At 51.3% G+C, this 25999-nt stretch overlaps 4 protein-coding genes across 6 annotated transcripts; 1 reads left to right on the top strand and 3 right to left on the bottom strand.

Annotated features, from left to right (window-relative positions):
• Window positions 1-2013: 2013 nt before the first annotated feature.
• On the bottom strand, window positions 2014-2915 carry PV07_09785 (uncharacterized protein; the record flags this gene model as incomplete). The annotated part of the gene is made up of 3 exons (XM_016397071.1): window positions 2014-2263; window positions 2322-2765; window positions 2821-2915. The coding sequence occupies 3 exons, from the start codon at window positions 2913-2915 to the stop codon at window positions 2014-2016; spliced, it is 789 nt and encodes a 262-aa protein (XP_016244262.1).
• Window positions 2916-15453: 12538 nt separating this feature from the next.
• On the top strand, window positions 15454-17547 carry PV07_09786. 2 transcript variants are annotated; one of them, XM_016397073.1, is made up of 2 exons: window positions 15454-15560; window positions 15635-17547. In XM_016397073.1, exon 2 carries the CDS (start codon window positions 15724-15726, stop codon window positions 17374-17376), a length of 1653 nt encoding a protein of 550 aa, XP_016244264.1. In that variant the 5' UTR covers window positions 15454-15560; window positions 15635-15723; the 3' UTR covers window positions 17377-17547. The 2 variants fall into 2 exon arrangements, with proteins under 2 accessions (XP_016244264.1, XP_016244263.1); XM_016397072.1 differs by having other exon boundaries at window positions 15454-17547.
• Window positions 17394-20610, bottom strand: PV07_09787 (uncharacterized protein). The gene has a single exon (XM_016397074.1). It carries the CDS (start codon window positions 20444-20446, stop codon window positions 17879-17881), a length of 2568 nt encoding a protein of 855 aa, XP_016244265.1. The 5' UTR covers window positions 20447-20610; the 3' UTR covers window positions 17394-17878.
• A 3952-nt stretch (window positions 20611-24562) lies between these two features.
• PV07_09788 lies at window positions 24563-25698 on the bottom strand (the record flags this gene model as incomplete). Of its 2 annotated transcripts, none has more annotated exons than XM_016397075.1 (3): window positions 25609-25698; window positions 25201-25556; window positions 24563-25109 (listed from the first exon to the last, which is right to left on the bottom strand). In XM_016397075.1, exons 1-3 carry the CDS (start codon window positions 25671-25673, stop codon window positions 24625-24627), a joined length of 906 nt encoding a protein of 301 aa, XP_016244266.1. In that variant the 5' UTR covers window positions 25674-25698. The 2 variants fall into 2 exon arrangements, with proteins under 2 accessions (XP_016244266.1, XP_016244267.1); XM_016397076.1 differs by having other exon boundaries at window positions 24625-25109; window positions 25625-25698.
• Window positions 25699-25999: the final 301 nt, after the last annotated feature.

Raw genomic sequence — 25999 nt, forward strand, 5'->3', positions numbered from 1 at the left:
ATCTGGTTGCTCATCAGTATTTTCTTCTTCCTGTGCAATATTTGGGCATCGGTGGCGAAATCATATCCCTCTCTTCTGCTGGCAAGATTCTTTGCATCGTGGGCAAGTAAGTCCGACCGAGATCTCAAGCGATGAAGCGTTCAATAGAATGCCTCGAATTGACTCTTGACTTAGGTGGCACCAGTGAGCCTCTCAGTGTGGACACTCTCCATGATCTCTTCTATCTACACGAGCGAGGCACCCAGGCCGGAGTCCAAACTATTTGGCTTAGCTGGGGCAGCTCTCTGGCGCCCGTGATCTGTGGCTACCTCATCCAGGCAAAAGGCTGGCGCTGGTTTCACTGGCTTACCAGCATCATGGCCGGGGTAGATCTAATCTTGATCTTCCTCTTTGTCCCGGAAACACAATACCATCGAGATCTGCACAAGGCGCTAGACTCCGTTGGCATCGAGGAGAACGACCAACTTGAACTTGGTGATCAGCGTTCGTCCTCTGCTGACCTCATGACCAAGGTTGAAGACGAAACCACAACTGAGATGGTCGAGACCCAGAGCCCAAAAGCAGTGAAAAATTCGTTTCTTCAAGAGCTGAAGCCTTGGTCTCCAGTCCAGAGGGATGTGAACGTGGTGGCCTCGTTCTTGAGACCCTGGGCGACTTGGTGTTATCCTAGTGTTGTGTGGGCTGTCTTCTCATTCTCCATTCATGTGACATGGTGGGTCCTGTTTCTTCTCATAGCCCCCAAGGGCCTTGCTGACCTAGCGCTTATACAGTGTCGTGGTATTGATAACCATGATACCTGTCTATTTCGGAGCTCCGCCTTACAACTTCTCCATCGGCCAGCAGGGTCTTGTTTATCTGAGCTCATGCATTGGAAATGCCTTTGGGTCGATATTCTGCGGCTTCTTGAACGACAAGTTGAGCCAATGGTCCACGAGACGCAACCACGGCGTCTTTGAGCCCGAAATGCGTCTCCCTGTGACCATATTTCCTGCCCTTCTTGTGCCAGCCGGGCTCTTGATGTTTGGAGTTGGCTTGCAGCATGGGGCTCACTGGATCGTCCCAGTCATTGGCGTTGGCCTCGTGGGAGTGGCATTGACTGGAATAGGATCGATCATCCAGCCGTATCTAATGGACAGCTACACTCCTATTCTTTTTGACTGCCTCGTGGTAAGTAGCTCTCTTGCTAAGTGCGGGCAACTGCTGATGAGTCTACAGACCTTCAATGGATTCAAAAACCTAGTGTCGTTCGCCGTCGGTTTTGCAGTCGTTCCCTGGCTTCAAACGGACGGCCTGGTGGCCGTTTTCTGTATCCTTGCTGCATTGGTCTTCGTCATTGATGCAACGGTGGTGGTCATCTACATCTTTGGCAAGAGATTGCGCCAGCGAGACTCTAGGCTCAAAGTTTTCCTTTTCTAATTGGAAGAGAACGAAACGTCGTGTCATAGGCACATTTGGGCATTCGAGGTTGAGAAAATACATTACGTAGTATTCGGAAATCAGAATCGACGAGGAGGCTGAGCCAACAACGACGTTACCGTCTCATTGCGAGATTTCGCCCCAAGCCTGTTCATTAATATCACCCCGGGCGTCGCTAGGCACACACCGATACGTCGCAGGACATTTCGGACTGCCCCGAATTCCAAAACAACTTAGCGTCGAATACTCCCACTCTTTCCAATATCACAAAATCATACAATTGGCTACGTACGGCTCCCTTATTTTCGAAATTGGCTTTCCAGTGGCCCCCTAGCCATCCGCCGAGCCACCAAAAGTTGTTCCGGCCGGTGATGTTATCCTTAGAGGTCTCGTTGTCTTCAGGGCTGAGACCAATACAAAGACTATAACGAGTGTCTTGATTGAGAATGCTGATGCCTTCAGTAGACACCATTGGACGCGGTAATTAGAGGTAATCACATGGTCTTCAGTATAAGGATCAATGCCATGAAGAGACTATTGAAGCACTGAGCTTGTCGACAAGCGGAGTCATGATATTGGAGCCTTCTGGAACTGGGCTCAGGGCATTGAAAATCCCCCATTCACTGGCAAACAGGCACCCGTGATCCAGCCGCTCCTCTCTTCGCAAAGGAAAGCAATCGCGTATGCTATTTCGGACGGCTCTGCCATGCGTGGCCCCATCGGCGTTGCTTCGAGGAGAGGCTGGATGTTCTCTAGAAAATTGGGGCCAGACTGAGTGAAGCCGGCTGTATTTGTAGGCCCTGGCTCGACTGCATTGACGGTGCAGTGATATTTCGGTCCTAATTCTCTGTCCAGATCAGCCATGATGTGATACTCTGTGATACCGTGGAAATCTCGCAACCTACAGAGCCCAGCATCTGGTGAAAGATTCAATCATCGATTTGGTACCACTATATACTGTGGAACCTGGAAAGCCCTGGCGCGCACCGACGCTGCTGAGGTTGACAATACGGCTGTTCTGTGCCAGATGAGGCAGCACAGCTTGAGTGAGCAAAACCATCCCTCTCACATTAAGGTCAATCTGCATGTCCCACTGGTCCAAGGTAATGTCTTTGAGAGGCCGCATGATGGCTATGCCTGCATTATTCACCAAGATGTCTATGGGTCTACCAACCAGCCGGACAGCTTCATTTATGAGCTGCTGGGGTCCACCGAGCGTAGACATGTCCGCCTCAATTGCTCGACACTGATCAGCGGCGATGGCGCCGCTCAATTTGATGGTTTCGAGTACTTTCTCCGCGTCAACTTGCTGAGAAGGCCATGGATAGTTCACTATCACGAGTGCTCCCCTATAGCGAGGATTCAGTTAGTCGTCGAACCATTACGATCGGGCTTCTGACTTACCTCGACGCCAACTCCACGCAAGTAGCTGCCCCAATTCCTCTGGCGCTGCCACTTACAATGGCAACCTTGCCTTCCATTGTCTGCTTGCTTGCCATTTGGTCACTCTGCCAAAAACAACTAGCAGTTAAAGGACACGCGCCGCCACAAAGTATTGATCATTGAAGCATTGTACCAGCTCTGCATCCTGGACCATTCAGCAGCTGAGTTTTGTGGAGGCAGAGAGGCTGCGATGAGCTGCGATATTCAGTCATGATGGACCCGGGCAACACGGTGTGAAGGATATCCCGAAATAATGCCTGCTGTCTCCTTCATGATAGTCTCGGAGTTCGGGCAAACCACACTCAAGTCCGTAGCGCATGGTCGCTCCAGAAGATGTCTTACAAATCTCAGGCACCTATAGGCCATAACCAGTCTCGCTAAGTCTTAGTGGCACTTGGTATGTCAAGCAAAGTTTGAGCACACGGTCATCTTGTCGGCCCTGAGATGAACAATCCATGGATGACGGGAAGTCTCTGAATGCCATCGGTTGTTCTCTGGGGCACTCCGTATTCGTGGGGTAGTCCACGGATACTTAGCGAGGCTGTGCACATGTCCTGGAATGTACGACCCCGCAACACCCCCATACCAAGCCTGGTGATAAGTCCCAGTATCTTTTCCAGCCCATCGTTCTTGGAGATTGTAAGGGTTGAGCTTTCAGAGTCAATCACGCAGGAGAAGATACGGTGCTGGATTTCCCATAGAGCTTTATGCTACCTGACTATCGCCCCAATCCAACCAGCACAAAATGCATTTTACCGAGGATGCAACCTGGAGGGACGCTAGGTATCATTGCTCGATTTGCTCTCGTCCGTTTGATCGCAAAGACACGCTCGCAAGACACATGCGCGTCCATGATAAACACCGACCACAGCCGAAGACAAGAAGGAAAGCCTGTCTTTCCTGCTCTCAGTCCAAGACTCGATGCAACGGCGAACGACCATCGTGCGCATCGTGTGCACGCCGGAGCTTGACTTGCATTTACGGTGACTCAGGTCAGAATCAGGAAAAGCCGACAGCTTCACGATCAAGAGGTGGAAGTACTGCGACGTACGACCAACAATCAGATGACTCTCATGCCCTAGGAGACGGTTCGGGGAATGACTTGTTCTCGCCCTTGAGTGGCAATCAGCTGCTCGAAAGCGGCACAAATGAAGTTTCCATGGCTCATCAAGAGAATCATAGCACGACTCGGTATCGTTGCGCCAACTCCGCTCCTGAGCACAACATCACTTCCAATGAGGGCCCCCACAACCTGTATTCCACGTTTGATGATATGGACTTCAACTCAAACCTTGACTGGATACTCAAGGACGTTAGTGGCGAGGATCTGCTTAGCCCTGCTGATTTATTCGGCTTCCAAGGGTGTTCTGATGGCCTGTTCTCTCAGACTCTGCCTGTATCGGCTGTCCCTGCGCCGGTGCTATCAACAAGGTACACTGATGCTGGAGATCACGATCGCGAGGACCTGAGTGGGCATGACCCTGATTCCACCACTGCATTAGGTGGCCTTCTCACTCCGCAACCCCAGGAGATGGGAGACCCAGGAGATCCATGGCCCCTAGACACTCCCAGGCCGACTCAAAGCCACATGGCATTGCCAGCACTGGGCGGGGAGGGCCATGATTTCCATGCCTTCGCCAGGTTCTTCTCGGTGATGCCAGTTAGCGATCGCACCTGGCATGCACTTCGAAAATGCCTCATGCTTCCATTCGAACACAACTCGATTCAATCTTTGAACCTGGACCAGTTCCCCTCCAAAGAGAAGCTGGATCACTGCATCGACTTATACTTCGCGTACTTCCACCCGACGCTCGATCTTGTGCACCAACCAACCTTTGATCCCGGCAGAGACTTGGTGCTGACCTTGGCCATGGTCAGCATTGGAGCTTGCTACTCTGATCTTCCAGGCGCCAAAGTTTTCTCCATTGTCCTTTCTGAGCTGATTAGAAGACTCCTAATCTTCATGGCCGAGCAGGACCGCCGATTTGTTCGAACTGGGCCCTATCTTACCGCGCAGCTTCTGCAAGGCACCCACGGCTATTGCACTGGTAGCGAGCGCCTTTTTGAGCTGAGCGAGTCATCTCGTAGTACCTTGCTGCACCAAGCGCGATGTATGGGTCTGTTCCGCTTCGAAGCACCGGCGCCGACCCAGGAGGACCTAACATTGGAAGATATGTGGCGGCAATGGATCGAGGCCGAGAAACTACGGCGCCTGGGCTGGGTCCTATACATGTATGATGCTTCGGTAGCATATCTGCTCAACAACCGACCGTTTTTGAGCATTGGTGACATTAACCTCAACCTCCCAGCTTCCGCCGAGGAATGGGCTGCTGAGACTGCACAGGCTTGGGCGGCCCTTCATCCTCCACGGACTTATCCCACGAACTTGCCCTTGCGGCCTACCATCAGAATACTCTTTGATGGGACACCAAATGCCGCTGAAAAGATTACCGATGAAGGGCACCGTTTCCTTGTTGTTTTGACCTTGGTCAGGATGCTGTGTTCGTTGAAAGAGAACCGATCTTCACCACTCAACGACCTGATAATGCCTGCTCCTTTCGACGACGGTCGGACCGATCTTCTGCGGGCCCTTGATGCCATGTCTGTGTCCATTGTGGTGTTATCCAAGAGCCATACAAAGACAGAAGTTGATCGACTGGTGCATCGAATGCGGTTGATTCATGTTGCTCACATCTACGGAGCGGGCGACCTAATGAATTGGCTCTACCCATACCTCCGCCACGGGCTCGAGGCTGAAAATGCGGCCGTCCGCATGAGGCGCTGGGGATCGGAAGACTCGCAGAGAACGCGAGAAGTCGCATACCATAGCGCGCAGATCTTGGGCTTAATCAGAAACTACCCGAACTCCATGCCACTGGAGCCCTATCTGATCTTTCATGCAGGGGTGGTCCTCTCATGCGTTGCCCTGTTGCTGCCTCCTAGCACGCCTTCAAACCAAAGCCCGCAGCTGCAGATTGACCAGCTCGACCCCGGAGACAACAGCATTGCCAAAAGACATCTTCACTGGGTTAAAAGTGGTGGGCCTCAGTGTATCAGCATCTCTGGTGTTCAGTCACTCTGCGCTCCAACGGGCCGGCAGGAAGTTCTGGATCAAACCGCGGCATTGTTGAAACGTCAAAAAGTCTGGGGGATTGCACGGAATTTGGAAAAAGTGATTCTGGCTCTGAGAGGTCGTGAACAGGATACAGTTCTATAAGCGGGACAATGCTTTTGTCGGATTTTACTCTGCAAATCATTCTCCTGAGTGCCTAACCGGAGCATCCAGAGTCCAAGATGAAAACTACGCAAGTGGCTCATTCTCAGAGGCTGCCGCGGCTCTCAGTGACTACCCTGTCGTCGTCCCAAGCAATCACTTGCCCATTGAGGTCCTTGGGGATCCCAGTAAGCGCCAGCCTCACAAATGTACTTGCCGGTGCTTCTGGGCGGAGCAATTCTCCATTGGCGTGAAGAGCTGTCAGCCAATTATACTGCTCAGCGGGCATGCGCGACTTGTCTGAAGCGTGTGAGTGCCACTGGGGTATTGTTCACCATCAGCGAAGAAACTTACGCTCCTCCCGCACTTCTGCTTGCATTCCTGAATCTACAATGCCTGGCGTTAGACACAGGAGCGTAACCTTGTCCTCCTCCTTTGCCAGGCCGGCGCACAGACAGTTCATGGCTGCTTTGGAGCAAGCATAAGCAGCCCAGGCGTGGTATGGCTGCAGTGAGACCCCCGATGAGGTCATGAGGATTTGGCCGTTTGTTCGACGCAAATATGGTAGTGACAGCTGAACCTGGAAACGGCGTCAGAAGCCTGATGGTTCTCGCCGTTTCCGACGCATGTGGTGCCTCGTTTGATATACTCACAGCATGGACAAGCCCGAAGAAATTAACGTCAAACAATCTCTTCCAATCTTCTATGGGCGTATCGGCAATGGGGCCGACGGGACGGAGGATGGCCGCATTCAAGATAATACAGTCGATCTTTCCCCTCTGCCGGGTGGCAGTTTCGATGGCATTTTGATTTGTAGATCGATTCGTAATATCTCCCTGGACCACTAAAAGGCGTTGGGCGTATGAGGTCGCCAGCGCTTCGAGCTCCGATGTTTTGATATCCACACCAACAACGAGAGATACTGTATCCTGCGCCAGCAGAATCTTCGTTATTGCGAGACCTATTCCCGCACCTCCGCCCGTAACGATGCTGGAATGCTGTGAGACATGATTGAAAGCCCAGGAGCAGATAGATTACATTACTTTACCTCCGACACTGTCAGTACCCATGGATGCTAATATCCGTATAAGGTGATGTTTATATGCAAGTCTTAACCGATTAAAATTTGGGAGATGTATCTTATTTCTCTTTGTATTTAGTAGATGCTGCTCTTCCTCTCCGCGTAATGAGCCTCGGAGCTGCCAGGCGGTGCCCACGTTTAAATCTCTTGTGTTATAGTGTCGGTTTTCAACATGGTATAATAGACAATATAACAGCGACATTCTAGGAAAGACCACCGCAGCTCCCGAAAAAGTATGAAGACCGAGACGACTGCCGAACGGGAATGACGATGCGGACCTTCTGTCCGATGGCTCCCATGTACGTGGGAGTATCTCGACGGAAGCATTGTAGATTCCGGACGGAGCAACCTGCGTGTATCTCTCCACATATCGTCACGCGCTTTAATGCTTTGGACCAATGTATAGTCGTTCGGACTTCGGAGTGGATTGGAACCAGTGGCCGGGGACTCGAAGAAGCTGCCATGCCTTACGGGGAGAAATGCATCAATTTCAATTCGCGGGGTACCGCAACGGGCATTGGAATTGATTTAGTTTGTTTGAAACATCTGTACTCCGACGCCATGTAACATGCATCTCGTCATAATAAGAGATTCTGCTACACTGGAATGGAGGCTAGGGGCGCCACGACGACGCCTTTTACAAGATGGTCTCAACAAGTCATTTCAACGAGAGAGAAATTGCTGCTACAATGGGGATCCTCAACAAGTCCAGCAGCGCCCGACTTATCTCGCTGGGAAAGCATCTAAAGCCTCGAGACGTCGTATTCATAGTGATTCTGTTGTTTACCATCACATGGCTCGCACGGAGGATATTCAGACGTGATCTCAGATCTATTCCAGGACCATTTTTGGCCTCCGTGTCGAACTTGTACCGTCTTGTGATGGTCCTTCGAGGGCAAAGCCATTGGGAAACGATCAAACTCCACCAAAAGCATGGCAATTACGTTCGTTTGGGTCCCAACTTTGTCTCGGTCAGCGACCCGGATGCGTTGCCGATCGTTTATGGAATTGCGAAAGGCTTCCGCAAATCAGACTTCTACACCGCTCTTGACCCGGTATCGAATGGGCAGCTGATGCAGAGCATGTTTGCGACACAAAGCGACGATTGGCATAGAGCACAGAGGAAGCCTGTTGCTCATGCCTATGCTATGTCGACACTGGTTTCCTATGAGCCCCTAGTCGATTCGACGACGGCAATCTTGATGGACGTGATCGGAAGAAGATTCGCTTCGACTGGGGAAACGTGTAACTTGGCCCAGTGGCTCCAATGGTACGCCTTCGACGTTATGGGTGAGATCACTTTCTCCAAGCGATTTGGCTTCCTGGAGCAGGCTCATGACATCGGAGGCATTTGCGATGGAATACACCGTCATTTTACCTACGGCGCACCAGTAAGTGGCGCATGTTACTCGTCCATGCCATTGAAGTTCTGAAAATGTGTGCAGGTTGGCCAAATGCCCTGGGTAGACAGGCTTTTGAGACGCAATCCTCTGATACCCAAACGCGAAGTGTCAGATCCAATGGTCGCGTTCACAGCCGACGCAATCGGAAAGCGTTTGCAATCCTCAGGCGTGCCACAGCACTGTGACTTTTTGTCACGATTCTTGAACGCAGCCAATGACCAGGACACGAAAGAAGCCCATTTCCGGTAATGCAAAGAAGTTCGTTCGTCTTATCAAAAGTTCACCGCAATCTGACCAGGCCGCAGAAACGTTCTAAGTTGGTCAGTTAATAACGTGGGCGCCGGCTCAGACACCACCGGTATCACCCTTACTGCTGTATTCTATCACCTGTTGTCGAATGCACGCAGTTTAGAAGCCTTGAGTACGGAGGTGAGGGCGGCGAAATTGGCCAGCAACACAGCGGTAAGCTGGAAGGAGGCACAGAATATGTCATACCTGCAAGCTTGTATCAAGGAAGCACTTCGACTGCATCCTGCTGTTGGCATGCCGTTGGAAAGAGTGGTGCCAGAGGGCGGAGCGTCTCTTGGTGGACACCGGCTCCAGGGCGGCACGATCATTGGAGTCAACGCATGGGTATTGCACCGAAACAAGGATGTATTTGGACAAGATGCTGAGATCTGGAATCCCGAGCGGTGGCTGAAGGCCAATCCAGAGCAATTAAAAGCAATGGAGAGGGCCACACTCACGGTAAGGAAGCTAAATAGTCTTCACCTCTATCTTTATTGAAGTGATGGCTGACTCCCTCTGTTGGATTCAGTTCGGATCGGGCTCTCGTACCTGTCTAGGAAAGAACATCTCCCTGCTGGAGATATCAAAGATGGTACCGCAACTATTGCGAACATACGAGGTACATCAGTTTGTGGCCTTCTAAGAAGAAAATTTCTAATGTTAAGCAGATAACTTTGGCCAAGCCAGGAGAAGAGTGGAAGACGAAGAACTTCTGGTTCGTGAAGCCAGAGTGTCTCAATGTTCGCTTCAAAGCAATTCGAAATACGTAGCACGTGGATTTGCAAAGGAATATTGTACACAGGGACGGCGATACAAAGGAATCCACGAGAAGCCCAGTGTCGGCATTCTACTCAGCAGGTGAAGCAGCATACATGGATTCCATTCGATACTCCTCAAGCGGAAAAGCTCCTTCGAAAATTAATACAATGCCGGTAGAGGCATCTGTGGAAGGTTCTAGGGAATGCATGCCGAAAGGGAGTTGAAGACGGGAGACCTTACAACGCCAATGCATATCTCTCGTTTGCGGCAAACCGGTAGGCGTGATGAATGTGCTCCCACCTGTAGGCTCTAGTAGATGTCTCCTCACTCCCTTCAGTCCACGACTGTCATAACCCGCTACAGATGTACCAGGGAATGGAATGCGACGCTCTCATTCTCGCATCTTTCTTTTCATCTGTGGATAAAATTTTCCAGGCTTTTAGGCTAGTTACCAATTCCCAAACTGCGAACATTGCTGAAGCTTTCTTGCTGGAGTCTTCTCAGTGCAATACAATCGCACCAGGACAAGCCGAGCTTTTTGGCGACCTTACAGTCACACTCCTCGAGCCACTTCTTTGTGTTCAGCTCTGGTCTCCTTCTCGGACCCCAGCTGCCCGATTGCGGGTGCGCCCACTTCTGCAATATCATCGTGATGCTGAACTGTGATTTCGTGGGTGGTGTGATCAATGTATATGTCTCTCGACTTCACCGCAACCTCTTCAGTCAGGCCGAATACGGTCGCAGTCTCCTCAAGAGGAATAGAGCTTGTTTCCGGGAGGAAGAAGTAGAGGAATACGACACCACATGTCGTGGTAATGATAAACAACTATCCATGACTGTTAGTCGGTCCGAAGGATGCTGGCGGAGTACTTACCAAGAAGAATCTCCACCCAACATGTCGGAAGGCGGTCGGCGCAGTGGTGAGGAGGACAATGTTTGTCAAGTTGCAGGCTCCAATGGCTAGAGCAACCCCTTTCGAGCGCAAATGGTTCGGAAACAGCTCGCTGGACACGACGAAGAGACAGATATCAACGCTGAAACAGTAGCAAGACTCAAACAAGTACAACGCCGCAACTCCAACAGCAAGGCCTGCCTTGTTCGTTCCCGCTTCGGCATAGCAGGCAACCATCGCAGTCTCTAGGGAGATCATACATGCACATCCTGCCAAGCCACTGATCAAGATCAATCGGCGTCCTAGGCCATCTACCAGCATCGATCCAATGGTGCTGAAGATGATTGCCGTTGTGATATAGCCGCATTGGAATCTGACTTGGTCATACGGACCATATCCGAGAGCGCCATAAAGGCTCGGACCCTGTCAAGCCCATTAGTACTGTCAAGACAAACTGGGGGGTGAAGGGCCATACATAATTATTGACGACGAGGTTGCCTGACGTCTGTGCCAGGAAGCCAAGTATGAGTACCAATCCGCCTCTCCGGCGGTGGGTTTTATGTTTCAAAAATCCAACCCACGAAGCGTCGAGAGTACAGTCGAGCTCGGCTTGTTGTTGCATCTGAAAGAACTCTGCCCGGGCGTCGTCTTCACGGCCAGGAGTAGCATGTTGTTTCAAAACAATGGCGAGAGCTTCTTCAGCCCTGTCTTTCATCAAAAGGTATCTTGGTGACTCCGGGACAACCAGCAATGCAGGAAGCAGAAGCAGTGGCCAGACCACGCCGAGTGCGAGTGGAAGACGCCACTGAATGGTCTCCCCAAGGCTGAAGAATGCAGCGCCAAAATACGCAGCCACAGCGTACCCAACTGCAACCCAAACCCCGGTGATGCCAACAGTCAAGCCGCGAGTTTTCGTGGGAGCCAGTTCGGCAACGTAAACCGGTGCTGTCGTTGGTGTCAGCAATTCGCTCATCGAGCAATAGAGGGACAGACGTACTAATGGACATTTCCATGAATGCCGCAGCACCGACAAAAAATCTCAACGTTATGAACATGGCAACGTTCTGCGAGGCGGCGGTGATAGCCTGGGATATGGTGCAACCAGTCGCCACAATGATCGCAGTTTTCTTTCTCCCGAATCGATCAAGCAGCCAGCTACCGATGAGAACCCCAACAAATCCTCCAGCCTGATAATGGGTGAGTATGAGCATCACGACGAAAGTGAAGGACCGGTGCTCATGCTTACTTGAAATATCCCAGTAGAAGCGCCGATCAAGGCCTCAGAGTTGTCAGTGGGATCCCCATCTCTGTCCACCAGCCCCATGTACACAAGGAAGCCTGGGTCGGCCAACGTGGTGCCGATAACTCCTGAAAGGTATCCATTCACGAACATGCCAAAGCTCAGTGCCATGCATGTCCAGAAGTTGCGCCAATTGAAAGGGACTTTGATACTCTGCGAATCCATTACGAAACCGTACCTCTTGGATGGTTGCTCATAGAACGACAGTACTCGATTTTCCAAACTACATGACATGCCGATTCAGCATCTTGATTGTCCATATATACACCAGCTACAGTCTTAGCAAGATGGATACCTCGGATGACGGTCTCCAAAACGACCGTGGGAGTGCCGGGCAGGACCAAACCAGTACGCAAGTATAGAAAGTCAAGCTCTTGTTGGGAGTATCGCTTAGCTATGCTACCGATGGAGACCCATTCCCCAGGGATCTGGGGTAGTGGGGAAATTGAACCTAGCCTTCCAAACATGTGGAAAGCCCCTTTGAGTCGCCAGCGTACGCACGTAAGTCAGTCAGTCCCATCACGATTGGACATTTGCCTCTGGTGAGCGTCAAGTGTTGACAGTTGAACACGTTGTTTTAGGCGTTGTGAGCACCGTGCTTTACCGTGGTCGATGGGGTGTTTGGATGCTAGCCTGCGGTGCTATTGGAGCCAATAAGACAACCCAGTAAGATTTACGGCCAAAGAGAGCCAGAAGGAGACTCGCGAATCAAGTAGACGTAAGCTTTCCCCTGAGACAGAAAGAGGTTAGAATTCTAATGAACCTTCACGGCCGTAGCGGGCATGGATTGGCCACTTCCCACCCCGAACTCCGTATTTAAAACCATCTGATGTTAAATCTAAATTATCTAATGCTAACTTGTAACACAGGCTTTCCATGACCGGTATCAATGACTCGATTCACGCTGCACTATAGGTATTTTACAACCTGATGGCTTGCATAGCAACTAGACGATTACTCGGTTTGTCGGCCCTTACAGATGTATTCGGTATGTCACTTCATTATAATGGAGACTATCTAGATAGACGCCTATAATCACAACATCAACTTTCACAGATGTCTTCTCCTTTCTTCAAGTAGATTGAGGACTTTTCGTACGGCCGGCCTGGTAACAAGCTTTTCGAGCCAAGTGCTATAAGCACTGTATTGTGACATCGATATCCTTTTCTCTTTGTCAAGCCATGGCACGAGAATCGCCCAAGTCACGAAACTCAAGTCGGCGTAAGTGCACTTGTCCCCAACAAGAAAGTCATGCTTCTGTAACCAGCAGTCGAGAACGGAGATCACCCTCTCGACCTCCTTTAGGTATCGATCCTTTGCACTTTGGATATTTTCATGGTGGTAGTGGGTAAACCAGGCACACTGGCCGTAGTATGGCCCTTGTCCAGAGACTTGGAAGTGTAGCCATTGGTTCAGAAGAAACTTCTCAGGCGCTTTGTGGTAGGTGATCTTTTCCTCGGCGTCATAGACCTCGACGAGATATTGGATGATGGCGCCGGACTCCCAGATCGTTAACCCACGGTTCGGGTCCGTCAGAGCTGGTACCCTGCCGTTCGGATTAAGATCCGTGAAAGGCTTCTTTTTCACATCCGACAAATCGAGTAGCTGAGTCTCGTATGGCAGTCCTAGCTCTTCAAGGACAATTGCAACCTTGTACGGACTTTGGTTGTCAGAAAAAACTGGACAACACGTTCGGGCATTGAATAGTCACTCACTTCGGTCCAGCGGCAGTGGAGTATAAAGTAAGGGGTTGCAAAGTGATCTGCATAGTTTTTGATGGCACAGTGACAAAAGCTGACTCGTCCTACTACTTGTGTTTGAGGCTGCGTAGGATTTTATAAGTAAGATTCTTTGCTGTTGCCATCTCTCTGTCCGAACGGCACCCAAAGCAGCAACATCGGAGAGAGTAGCGTCTCGTCCGAATGAAGCAGACTGACAAACATTGCAATACTCCGCCTGGCCGTCAGAGTATCTTTCGTACGTAACATTCCATCCTGCAATAACTGTTGGTAACGGCTTCTATGCCAATGACCCATATCATAAACAATTCTCATAGACCAGTCGGCAACAATCGGCGAAGTCTTTTGACCGCTGTTAAGCACAACGGTGTTGGCCGGCGATCTCCTCTCCGGTTGTTGGGAATGGTATTATGGAGCTCTCTAAAAGTCACGTTAGCTGGTTCCTTAAGAATGTGAATTAATCCTGGATATCTGTCCAGGTCACCAAGTATCTCAACGCAAAATTGTGTTATCTCTGGCATCAATGTCTTCTTTCGAGATAAATGAGGACCAGGCAAAGGCACTCAAAGGCAAAGTTGCCATTTTGACAGGTATGAACACCGGGCTACACTGAATGGTGGAAAGTAGGTATACCAGAAAGCCTGACAGAGAAAATAGGCTCTTCGTCTGGAATTGGCCTGGAGGCTCTGAAGCTCTTTGTGAAGAATGGGGCAACAGTTGTGAACGCAGACCTAAAACCACCTACCGGCGAGTTTCCCAACACTATTTTTATCAAAACCGATGTCACAAAATGGGATGATCTCCGTCATCTATTCCAAGAAACTGTGAAGAAATACGGCCGTGTGGATGTCACCTTTGCAAATGCTGGTGAGCTCTGCCGTTGTCAATATTCATATTTGTGCAAACGTGAAGGTTAGCACGGTGAAAAGTAGCTGAGATTTTATAGGCGTTGCAACAACGGCAGATTACTTCGACCTACGACTTGATGATCATGGGCAACCGAAGGAGCCGTCTCGACTCTGCTATGAAATCAATGTGCTCGGTCTGATTAATACCGTTACACTAGCAGTTTGGCACATGGCACAGCAAACCACGGGTGGAAGTATTGTCCTTACAGCCTCAGCAACAAGTAAGTGCCAATATCCGATCTCAAAGCTGCTCAACTAACAGTGGATCGGCAGGTTATATGTCATTTGGTGCAACCGATTATAGTAAGTACCAACACTCTCGAAGTTCCTCTGTCCCCCGAAGGGCTTACCTCGACCTCTAGCTACTTCTAAGCATGGTGTGCTCGGATTTCAAAGAGGCCTCCTTCCGCAATTACGAGTACGTAATCTGGACAGAATTCGAGTCAACAGTATCGCACCTAACTGGACCCGGACCAATCTTTTGGATGCTGAATGGCTGGAAAGCATTGGTGTCAGATTCCAGGAGCCTGCTGCCGTAGCTCGAGCAGTTGGTCTGCTGGCCTCCGACGAGTCCCGAAATGGCGAAGTGATATACGTGGAGAATGGGAGCTACCGCGAAATTGAAAAGGATGCCCTGGCATACAGTTATCAACTGTGCAATACCCTGACGGGTGGCAACAGCCATGCTCAGGATGATGAGGTCTTCGAACAGATATTTAAGCATGGACAGGGGAGAAAGATATAAATGATAGGCGACTATGACACATGAGTATACAATTCGAGGGCCGAGGTATGCAGTCCAGGCCAAGAAAACAAGATAAACTGGGAGAATAAATGCCATCAAAAGTGAGGTCTGCTTCGAATTTGAGGTCGGAATGAACGATTCGCAAGGCTGAGGTTTCGCACAAGGCGGCATCTTTTCCCCAAAACAGCTTAGCGTCTCGACCCCTTGACTTGCTGGCTTGGCAGGATCACGATTTTCTCCGCATGCGCGCGCAGGCATCTGGACTGTTTGAACCGTCTGCCATCATAATCTAGACAGCGTGCGCTTCCCGCACCTCACCTCACCTCACGCGAGCTCGCAGCACCTGCAAGAGCAGTCAATCTCTTGCTCCTAGTGAGTCTTCCTCTTGCAACCTTCCAAAATGGCAGACAGAGCGAGCAATGTGCTGAAAAGGCTTCACCCTGAAGACGATGGACTCGAGAGCCAGAAACGAGCCAGATCTAACAATGGCTCTCCTCGTCCTACCACTCCAGCTACCGCCGCCGCCTCTGCGCCTATGGGGGCAAAGCCAGACGCCGATGCGATAGTGGCTCGTGCGAAAGCCGCGGCTGCAGCCAAAGCGGCTGAGTTGAAAGCGAAACTGGCAGCCATGAAGAGCGGTGCATCACCCGCCTCACCTGCAATGACAGCGAGTGCCTCGCCCAACCCTCCTCTGAGCGCGACCGACAGGATTGCCCAGATGAGGGCTCGCGTGGCAGCAGCGACCGGTCGAGTAGCAGCCCAGACTCAGCAAAGGCCGTCGACAAATTACTCTGCTCCAGCCTATAATGACGACATGTCGAAAGCACGAGGCGGGCTGAACATTGGTATACATCCTGATTTGTTGGCCGATTCGCAGCATGATGCGCAGAGAAGCAAGGGGCGCACACCGCAGCCAAAGTTCCCATCCGCAATAGGAAATCGAAGGACAGAGTCACCTGCTTCGATGCAGCAGAAGGCACAATTAGATCTCTCGGGCCCTTCGCTGGAAGAACTCAAAGAGAACCCATACTTCGATGCGACTCTGGGTTCCCGAAACGTGCTGCCTAAGGGCCGGCATTCTCGACAGCTAGTCTTTAATCAAAAGGGAAAATATATCCAACAAGCAGCAGCACTCCGACGTCAAGCGCAATTAGAAGCTATGAAGAAGAAAATTGCGGAACGCGCAAGGCAAGCGGGCTTGGAAGAAGATCTCGATACCGAGAAGGCGTTCCTCGTCCCTGCTCCTCCTGATCTGGAATGGTGGGATGAAGGCCTCGTGAATGGCAAATCCTACGATGCCATCTCCGACCCGGCAAACCTGAAGATCGATACGCCGGATAGTATTATCACGGTCTACATCCAGCATCCGGTCCTTATTGAGCCACCGCAGGAGAAAAACAACCCCGCCCCTAAACCTATGTATCTTACGTCGAAGGAACAAGCTAAACTACGCCGTCAACGCCGCATGGCCGATCTCAAGGAAGAACAAGCTAAAATCCGACTAGGTCTTGTTCCACCGCCTCCACCAAAGGTGAAAAAGAGCAACTTGATGCGCGTACTGGGCGAAGAAGCCGTAAAAGATCCCACAGCCGTGGAAGCCCGAGTCAACAGGGAAATTGCCGAGCGGCAGCAAAAGGCCGAGGAAGCCAATCTGGCTCGCAAGTTGACGAAGGAACAGCGTGCCGAAAAACTGGTGAAACAGCAAGCCGAAGATGCGGCCCGTGGGATTCAAATCCGTGTCTACAAGATCGACTCACTCGCAAACGGCAAGCACAGATACCAAGTCTCGGTCAACGCGGACCAGAATGCCCTCACCGGCGTCGTTATCATGCACCCCAAAATGAACCTCGTCGTGGTCGAAGGTGGCGAGCACAGCATCCGGAACTATGACAAATTAATGCAAAACCGCATTCGATGGACCGAGATGGAAGCACCCCGTTCCGTGGCAGAAGGAAACCGCGAAGCCCTGGCCAAGTGGCTCGAGGCCGAGGACGAGAACGGCGAATTGAAGGACTTGAGCCTGAACAAGTGTGAACTGGTGTTCAAGGGCGAAGAAAAGCAGAGAAGTTTCAAGCGGTGGCTGGGAGCCAGAGTGTGCGAGACGGATGCGCAGGCAAAGGATGTGTTGAGCCGAGCCAAGATGGAGAATTTCTGGGCACTGGCGAAGACTTTCAAGAGGGAGGTCTGAGGGTGTGAAAAGGGCGATGAAAAAAGTCCCAAAGCATATATTCAATCGCAAGGCTGTAGAAACATATATCCATAGGAGAAATCCTGATCGGTATGGACGAGCTTGCCGGAGCCGCTGATTCCCGGTCTCTGCATGTCTCGTGGGGAGTCCAAGCCGCTCATGTCTAAGTCGCAGACCAGTGCCCCCGCTACTTCAAGACACTGACATACAAAGAGACACCGACGCTGAGCAGTGGCAGCTTCGTTCCGAGGCGCGCTTATCACCCTCCACCGTACGCCGTGCTCTCTTTTGGCCCCTTTCCTCGCAATAGCCACAAAGAAAAAGGGGACAGAACAATAGCAAAACATGGTCCCATCCCGCTGGTCCTGTCGAAAAGGGCAAAAACAATCCCTGGGCAAAGCTTTTGACCGGTGAGTCCTGTGTCAGCCAGTGCGCTGCCTCGAGATCAAAGAGATTGATTGGTTCCTCCTTCCCTGCTCTTTACACGTCCCATTTACACGTCTCATGAATTCAGCTTCCCGGCCGCTTGTTCCAATATGCCCGCCACTTTCTCCACCTCGGCTTGCGCCACCTCCCAGTCCCCGACATCGACGGCGTCTCTCACACTGGGGAACGTCGCGTCGTCATATCCACTCCACAGCTGTGGAGCAAATATGACATGTTTAAACTGCGTTCGGTTGACCAACCCACCGCCTTCGGTCAGGTCGAGAAGATCCGTCTCGAAATGTGTGAGACGATTGTTGTGGTCCAAGCGGGCGGTCCCCATTGCCGAAGATTCGAAACCTCCCGAACCAAAAATGAAGTCACGCCAGGATGCGTCGAAGGTGTGGAAGCGCAGCGCCTCCTGAGCAAGGATGTCCGATGCCTTCCGCAAAGAAGAGAGGTCAAGAGTATTCGTGTCAGATGCTGTGGGTGAAGACTTCGCATAGGCGTTAAGGTCATCGATATATCGCGCAATAGCCCGGGCGTATGCGCTGATATCGAACGGGAGAAGTGGTCTGTCGGCCAACTCGAGAATCAGGAGCGACCAGATCTCACCCATGGCCTTGTGATATGTCCAGTCTGGATCACCGAACTTGGCCATCCACTCGAAGTTATCGTAACAGGAGTGGTAGGGGAACCTGGCACCTTTGAAGTACATATCAACCGACGAGGTGCCCACGATGTCTTGAAAGGCGACGAAGTCGCTTCCTGCGCCGAGGCCTTCAATCCTCCGGCTATCTGCGTCCCAGAGTTCGCGGATGGATTTGCCTGTGGAGGGATCACTGACGCGGTTGATTACATGCAGTAGGGGTCGTTCATAAAGGGGAGAGGCGGCGGCGTGGAAATCGGCTCCTGTCACCCCAACGTCGACGTTGAGGTAGGCAATTCCATCCTCGCGCAGCTGATTCTCCCGATTCTCGACGTACTCGGTACTGCCGATCAGGTTGTATTCCTCCCCGTCCCAGCTAGCGAATTCGATGGTGCGAAGAGGCCGCCAACCCAGTCGACGCAGTTCACCAAAAATCCGCACAACTTCGAGCATGACGGCGGTACCGCTACCGGGATCGGCGGCGCCGGTGCACCATGCATCACGGTGGTTTCCGACTACGATCTTCTTCTCGGGTTGCTCCCAGCCTGTAATCTTGCCCAACACGTTGTAGATAGGCTGCTTCACCTCTTCATCTTGGAAATTCTGGAGGTTGACTTTTGGAGAGTCTGGGCTTCCCGTCCAATATTCAAAGTCAGGCACTCCTTGCCAATCATCCTTCATCTGATTGCCGTGACCTTTGAGCGATTCGAGTAAGTGCTTCGCGTCCTCCCAGGAGATGGGGATGGAAGGGATTTTGTTGAGGCCGGCGCTCTCTGCGGGTTTCAGGTGTTTCTTGTTATCTGGCGTTGAAGCCCATCCGGGAGTGAGGACATCTCCAACAACCCAGGACATGAGGCTGACCGCGCCTCTCTGTACCGCATCTTGAGGCATGAATCGTCCGTCTGGAAAAGTCGGTCCCTGGACAAAGCCGTCTTGCGCCGGGTCAGAGTAGATGATACATCCTGCAGCACCGGCAAGTTCTGCAGCTTTGACTTTCAGCGCTCGGTCTCCCTGGGAGCCATAGTAGCGAACGAGTACAACGGCATCCTTAACGGATATGTTGTTGTCTTCGAGCGTTTTGAAATCCTCCTTCGACCCAAAGTTTGCATATATCAGGGGACCGGTCACATTGCCCGACTTTGAATGGCCATGAAAGACCAACGACTTCTCTCGATCTTCCTCGATTTTGGCCTCCCATTTCATGCTGTCTGGCTCGACAATGGCCACTCTTCTCCCATCTTTTCGTGGATAGTTCATGTAAACATCGTATCTCTCCATTTCCACCTCTTCCAATTCGCCTGCTTTGAAAAGCTCAGCCACCCATTCTCCCAGTACATAATTGCCCTCGGTCCCCGCAACGTGGGGGAAGTCAGTGATGTGCTCGAGATATTTCTGCATGTGTCCATGATCGTTCATATGGTTCTGTACAAATATTCTGATAGACTCAGGGTCGTATATCTGGCCCATCCCCATGCGGTTCTTTGTAAATGACAGAACGTCCGACGCTATAAGTACATAGAGAACACCCATGATCAAGAAAACACCAAACAGTCGCCCGATGATGACGACGCGATTCGCATCGAATTGTTGATAGTTTATGCGCGGCCATGAAATGTTGGAGAGGTATTGGCGAAAGGAAGGGAGGCTTAGGGAGGAGAATGAGTTGGTCAGGTTCGAGAAACTCTTGGACAGGCGATATCGAAGGAGCGAGCGGTGGGAGGAGTCGCTCTGAGGGTCTTCCACGTCCATCTGCTGCATTTCTCTGCGTACCTCGTCTTCCCCATCTTGCTCGATACCGTCGAGGGAATCGAGGCTCGGCCGCGCAGACTCGACGGTCGGAGGGTGATAGTTCCCGAAGGACCCCAGAAGGCCTTGCCTCTCAGCATCGTCACTGATTTCTTCTGGGCCGAGTCTGGATTGGGAGGAAGCAGGACGAGACGAGGTGGCCTCCTCGTAGGTAGGGATGGGCAGGTGGTCATACTGGGCTTTATCACCCATGGCGGTCGATGGATAAGAGTGCTGTCCCGAGGGACGCCACTCACTGTCGCATTATCGTCGATGCATCCAGGAAACGATCTTGCCGCGAGAATGACCGGGTCGACGGGACAAGAATGCTGTCGATCCGCAAAAAAAGAAGAGGTCGAAGGTTGCTTTGGGGGAGGAAGATCTGGAACAATCAGCGCCGATGCTCGACTGCGCCTCTCGCCTGTCGCCTCGGCCGCCTGCGGACGACGAATTCCTCCAAGCGCAACTCCCCGCTGAAACACGTTGCCATCAGCCGAAGTGCCACCTCCGGATCTTCGTTCGTTCCCGGAGCATGCAATGTATTAATCTAGCGTGCTCTACTTATGCATCCTTGCTTCTGCTCACTGACTTCACTCAGCAGCAGCACGAAAGAAGCGCCATGGAATGGCGCCACTACCTTGCCGCATGCGTCGCTCACGAGCCATTGGCCTCTCTACGGTCCATCATACTCAAGGCGTGCTATCATAAGTGCCTTCGCCATAACAGACTCCCTCAACGGAGGTCCCATTCACTTGCTGAATAGCCTTTCCATCGGCTCCAAATAGGATCATCTGGCCACCATCATTGTGGTGATCATACGCCGTCCAGTTTACACTCCTTGGTCCATTGATCGGATCCTTGATGAACGCGAGGACATAGTCTTGCATGGCGGCACTCGTCTCGGCCTCCAGCCTTGATATCTCTCCCGCTCTGATACCATAGGTCCCAAACATCATTGCCAGATCAGAAGCATGATATGCGCCCATCCACCACAGTGGGTTGATGTTGGAGAAGTTGCCGCCATACACATACCGAAAAGTGGAAATATTCAGGTCGTTCCGGTAAAGACTCGAATTTGAGATGCCACAGACGGTGTTGAGGGTGCCTGCCAACACTGCTTTCGGATTTGGACCTGCGGTGAGGTTATCCAATGGATATGGTGCCAAAGATACGTACTCGTTGGCAGTGTTTGAAATGATCGCTGGCACTCTGGCAACCTGACCGGCTTGATATCGCGCCGTATAGTTGCTAAATACGATGTCCTCGTCCGCAATCGGGGTGAAAGCGATCGAGGCCTGATGAGTGTTTGTCGTGCTCGAATTGTCTTGGTACTGACCAACAAAGTTCTCGATCTCGCTGACAGGGACTCGTTGCATGCATTCCAACTCAGCAGTCTTGTTGTCTGGAAAATCACAACCGAGATTGCGCGCAACAAATGTGAAGTTGGTGCCCTGGACGTCGGCATTGGCTGTGCTTGACAACGCTGTTCCGGATTGCATGAAAAAGCCGCGTGCTATGGGATCCTTATAGTAAGCAAAATTATAATAGTCGGTCGAACGAGAACCAGCTGACTGTCCCCATAGCGTTATGGCAGTTGGGTCGCCGCCAAAGCTGGCAATATTGGCCTGGATCCATTCAACCGCTGCTCTTTGATCTCGAAGCCCCAAATTCTGCGTTGCCAATCCCGCTGCGTTGGGGAAGCCCATGATGTTGACCCGGTAGTTGATCGTTACCACAATATGGCTCTGGCTTCGAGCTACCCATTCAGCAGGTATTTGGATCGGTATATCGACTCCGCCAGTCACCATGCCCCCTGAATCGCTGTTAGGGGACGGCCAAAAATTCTCTCAGAAGTGTCAATTACCTCCTGTCATGAACATAATTACCGGTAACTTCGAAGCTGCAGTGGCGTTTGCCGGAGTCCAAACGGCCAGGCTGAGACAGTCTTCAGAGGTCCCGTATGCGTATAAGCCGGCGCTGGTGCTTTCACCGCCATCAAAGATCAACCATTCCGGAATCTGCTCACTCCATACCGACTTCACCTTGGTCACAAATTGTGGGCAAGAGAGAGGATACTGAGTGGCATCATAGTGCTTGTTTGACGCTGGAAGCCTCTGAGGAGGAAGCCAACGGCGGTCACCCGTCGGGGGAAGAGCATATGGGACATTTCGAAATTCACGAACATTCGGGTAAGTTGGGTTGAGAAGACCCGTGAATATGCCTGTGCCCGCTGTGACCGAAAGGCTCTGGCTGGATATGCATGCTGTGCCTGCAAGGGCCGCAACGGCAATGAGAAGAAACAGAATAAGGCGTCTCATGGTGGAGGTGCGGGCTCAGGCGGTGTGAAAGGCAGCTGGAGAGAAACTCCTTGCTCCCCTTTTATCATCCTCATGCTCTAAATACTCCGTCTGCCATATTTTGATCCCGCTTCTCTCGGACTCATCCTGCATATTTCCTGGGAATGTCCCCCGACCATCGCCGCTTCGCCGGCATTTGGACCGAGGAGGTCATGAAGTGGTATTGGATACAACGAGGAGTGACGTGGATGGAGATGTCTCTCAAGTAAGTGGTGATACCTCGCCCGGTTAAAAAGCCAGTTGGCGCTGTAGGTTGAGATCGAATTGGAAACTCCAATTAGCCAAACCAATACATGTGGAGATGATCGACATCTCCGCACATCCCTGAGGACTTGATCGGCATCAACGCGGGGTTTGGGGGAGAATTGAAAGTGTCACACAAAGCACGCATCCATTTGCCGCTGGTCTTCTACAACGGCTTTTGAGGAGACGTTGGAGATTGTCCAAGAAGAGATGGTGCAAAACGCCAAACCCGAACCTGTTCTCTGTGGGAGACAGCTGAGCGCAATGGTACCATTTTGGAGAGCAACCTATGCCGCTTTACCTGATGTCCAGCAGCTATCTGCCATCATCCCAAGGAACGTACAATTCGCCCCGTTTCTGCTTGGTTCGATCCAGAAATCCAGACTCTGCACGCGGAAGATGTTTGCTACTGCTAGCGAGACCTCAAGTCCTCGGATTCAACATTGAACAGTACCTAAGGGCGTCAGTCCTCGGGACACACGCTCTGGTACCATGCAAAAGTGCATGGGAATCTCATCTTCAGCTTTCGCCGTTGGGAAGTATCCAACCCGTTCACAGGCGAAATTTACATCTCCGACATGGCTTTGATACGTCCGGAGAACTCCAAAACAACCTGAAGGCAACGGACAATCAGCTAGTCGACGCTGACTTCTGTTTACGACATGTTGACTTTTGTGCAGAAGACCACGGTGGGGACTGTTCCTTCATCCAGCTGTGCGTTTGCTTGGAGCAGATGATGTTGTTACCCGCCGACAGCATAACCTCACACTTGACCTATTGGCTCTCTCTGGCTGAAATCAGGAGTTCTACAACCATTTTCGGTTTAGACGAGATTGCAATCCCCGAAGGTATGGAGAATGCTATTCTGGTGAAGTATAGTCAGTATCCAAGAGGTGAGATACTTGAATCGATCCGCAGTGAAGAGCCTGCAGTTGACCTGACTCAATAACCCATCAACCAAGTGACTGGTTTCTGCCACATATCTCACATGCATGCTTATATCACTCTCAGTCTACTGTGACAATAGCACCATTATGAACGGGTCTAAAATTTCATTCTTCATTTGTTCTTTCCCCTTTGAGTTCCAGACACAGATACATCAACAGCAGCACCGCGACACATTCAAAAGCTACAGAGCAGAAGGCGCTCATCAACAGTTCCTACACAGTAACTGCCTTGGAGAACAAACTCTCATCGAGAAAGAAAGCAACCCATCCCACCTCTTCGCGATCTTAGTGAGGAGATTGTACATCCAGATATTCATTCGGCCAAGATGTGCCATCTTTGGTTCAACTACTATACCTGCGGTCACAGTGACACTACAGAGCATCATTGTAGGAGACCACCGAGGGAAAGAGTGCGGTGCGTCTGGGGCCAGTATCGACGAAACATCCACGAACCGTGTCACATATGCAAGCGACGACGAGGACCGAGACTCTAATTCTTACGATTAAGTATCTCTCGACACAGGGATGGAGCTCCGCATCCTGGGTGGATGTTTTGTTCCACCCACCGCGCACTAGCAGTCTCACTATCCCTTCTGCTACTGGAACCGAGCTTTGGTATGCTGGAGCGAGAAAGGAGCGAATCCAAGAGAGCACTTCTGAACCCCCAGAGTTCCGATCTCTCAAAGTTGGTTGTCCGTCCGAGAAGGAGTGAAGGGAACGAAAAGTCTCTGTCATATCATTGGGAAATGATGGAATTCGACGTCTCGTCCACGACGGCACTTGTGCGTTCACAAAGTGTTTGCCTAATATCATCATGGTCCTGGGGGTTCGGGAACAGCTCAAATCACTCTTTCGGGCCTTTAATGTCATCACCTTCGGCATGGACCTGACCTCGAATCAACCTCTCGTTCCAATCCTGTTCCATTTTCTGAACCCTTTCCCAACTCTCCTTCCGCTGCTTCTGTTCTACATTCTTCCTCCCCTCGTCCTCGTTTGTGCCTTTCGCTTGTTCGCCTGGTGCCTCCTCTTGCCTCCTCCTCCCAAATCTCGCAGCCATGCTCGCCAGACTCGAAAACCTAGCTCGGTTGACATCCTCCTCTCCCCTTTGCAGCAGGTTATCCCGCTCGGCCAGCCACGTCTTATATGACTGCTTCTTGCTACGAACTTTATGTTTATCCTCTTGCTTGTCATCATCGCGGAAGACGTTGTACTGGCAGAATTCCCAGACGCGAAGCTGTTTTTCGAATCCACTGTTGGGACAAATTTCGGTACGTGACTCTCTTGCCAGCGTAAGAGCAGCCGAGTACGAAACTTTGAACTTGCGCATCACTTTCAAGAAATATCTCAAATGTCAGTCTGGCATTGCTCACTTGTCGATAGAAACGAGGTTAGGTCAAGCAAAGCCGCGACACGGACTTACAGAATGCCACAACAAAAGCTCCAGAGCGGGAGATGCCCTGCCTACAGTGGACTAGTACACCCGGCTGAGGCTGGTTTCCAGCGACATATCCTCCGCAATCACTTTCTCGACCCAGCCCAGCTTCGATCCAGTCACAGGCTTCCTCCAGGTACTGAAGAATATCAACAAGGGGATCGTCATCGATCTCGATTGTCTTGACTGCGAGATTGGCACCCCCCGGGCTTCTCTCTACCTCCATATGCGTGCCAGCATCGAGAGAGTTCCGGGGTCGCCACTTTTCGTGGGGCTGCAACACTGACAAAATCCGAACAATACCATGGCCTTCGAGATTTTTCGCTGAAGAAGCGCCGAAGCGACTAGAGAGTGAGATTCAGCAACTTTTCAAGTTTGAATGAGTGAAATACACACTCTGAAATGAACAAACCTGAAACGGCTCTGATAGGAATGAGTTTCGGCGATTGCAGCAGATTCATGGCAGCGAGTGTAAATTGTACACGGTTCTCCTGGAAGCCATTCGCAATACTCCCAGGATAGAGGCCTGGAATTGAGATTTTATCGCATCTCACCGCTGTAGCTTGGCTGAGGTATGGGGGCCAACGCGTGCGTAAGCAACATTGTCGTTTAGATAGCAGCCTAGTTAGGCAGATTTGCATGCCACCCCAGAGTCTTTTAAAAGCATTCCATCACAGCCTGGCCAAACCTGGAACAAGGCTGAGCCGGTGTGAGTCCTGAAGGGGCTCTACTCCCTTTGGTTTCATAATGTCGTCTGCCTACCTAGGTAGCGCCTTGAGTAGGGTTA

The sequence above is a fragment of the Cladophialophora immunda genome (assembly GCF_000835495.1).
Source record: "Cladophialophora immunda strain CBS 83496 unplaced genomic scaffold supercont1.6, whole genome shotgun sequence".
Classification (NCBI taxonomy): Eukaryota; Fungi; Ascomycota; class Eurotiomycetes; order Chaetothyriales; family Herpotrichiellaceae; genus Cladophialophora; species Cladophialophora immunda.

Coding starts and splice junctions, on each gene's coding strand:
- PV07_09786 (XM_016397072.1), top strand. CDS start 15,589: ATGGCAGACAGAGCGAGCAATGTGCTGAAAAGGCTTCACCCTGAAGAC.
- PV07_09787 (XM_016397074.1), bottom strand. CDS start 20,446: ATGGGTGATAAAGCCCAGTATGACCACCTGCCCATCCCTACCTACGAG.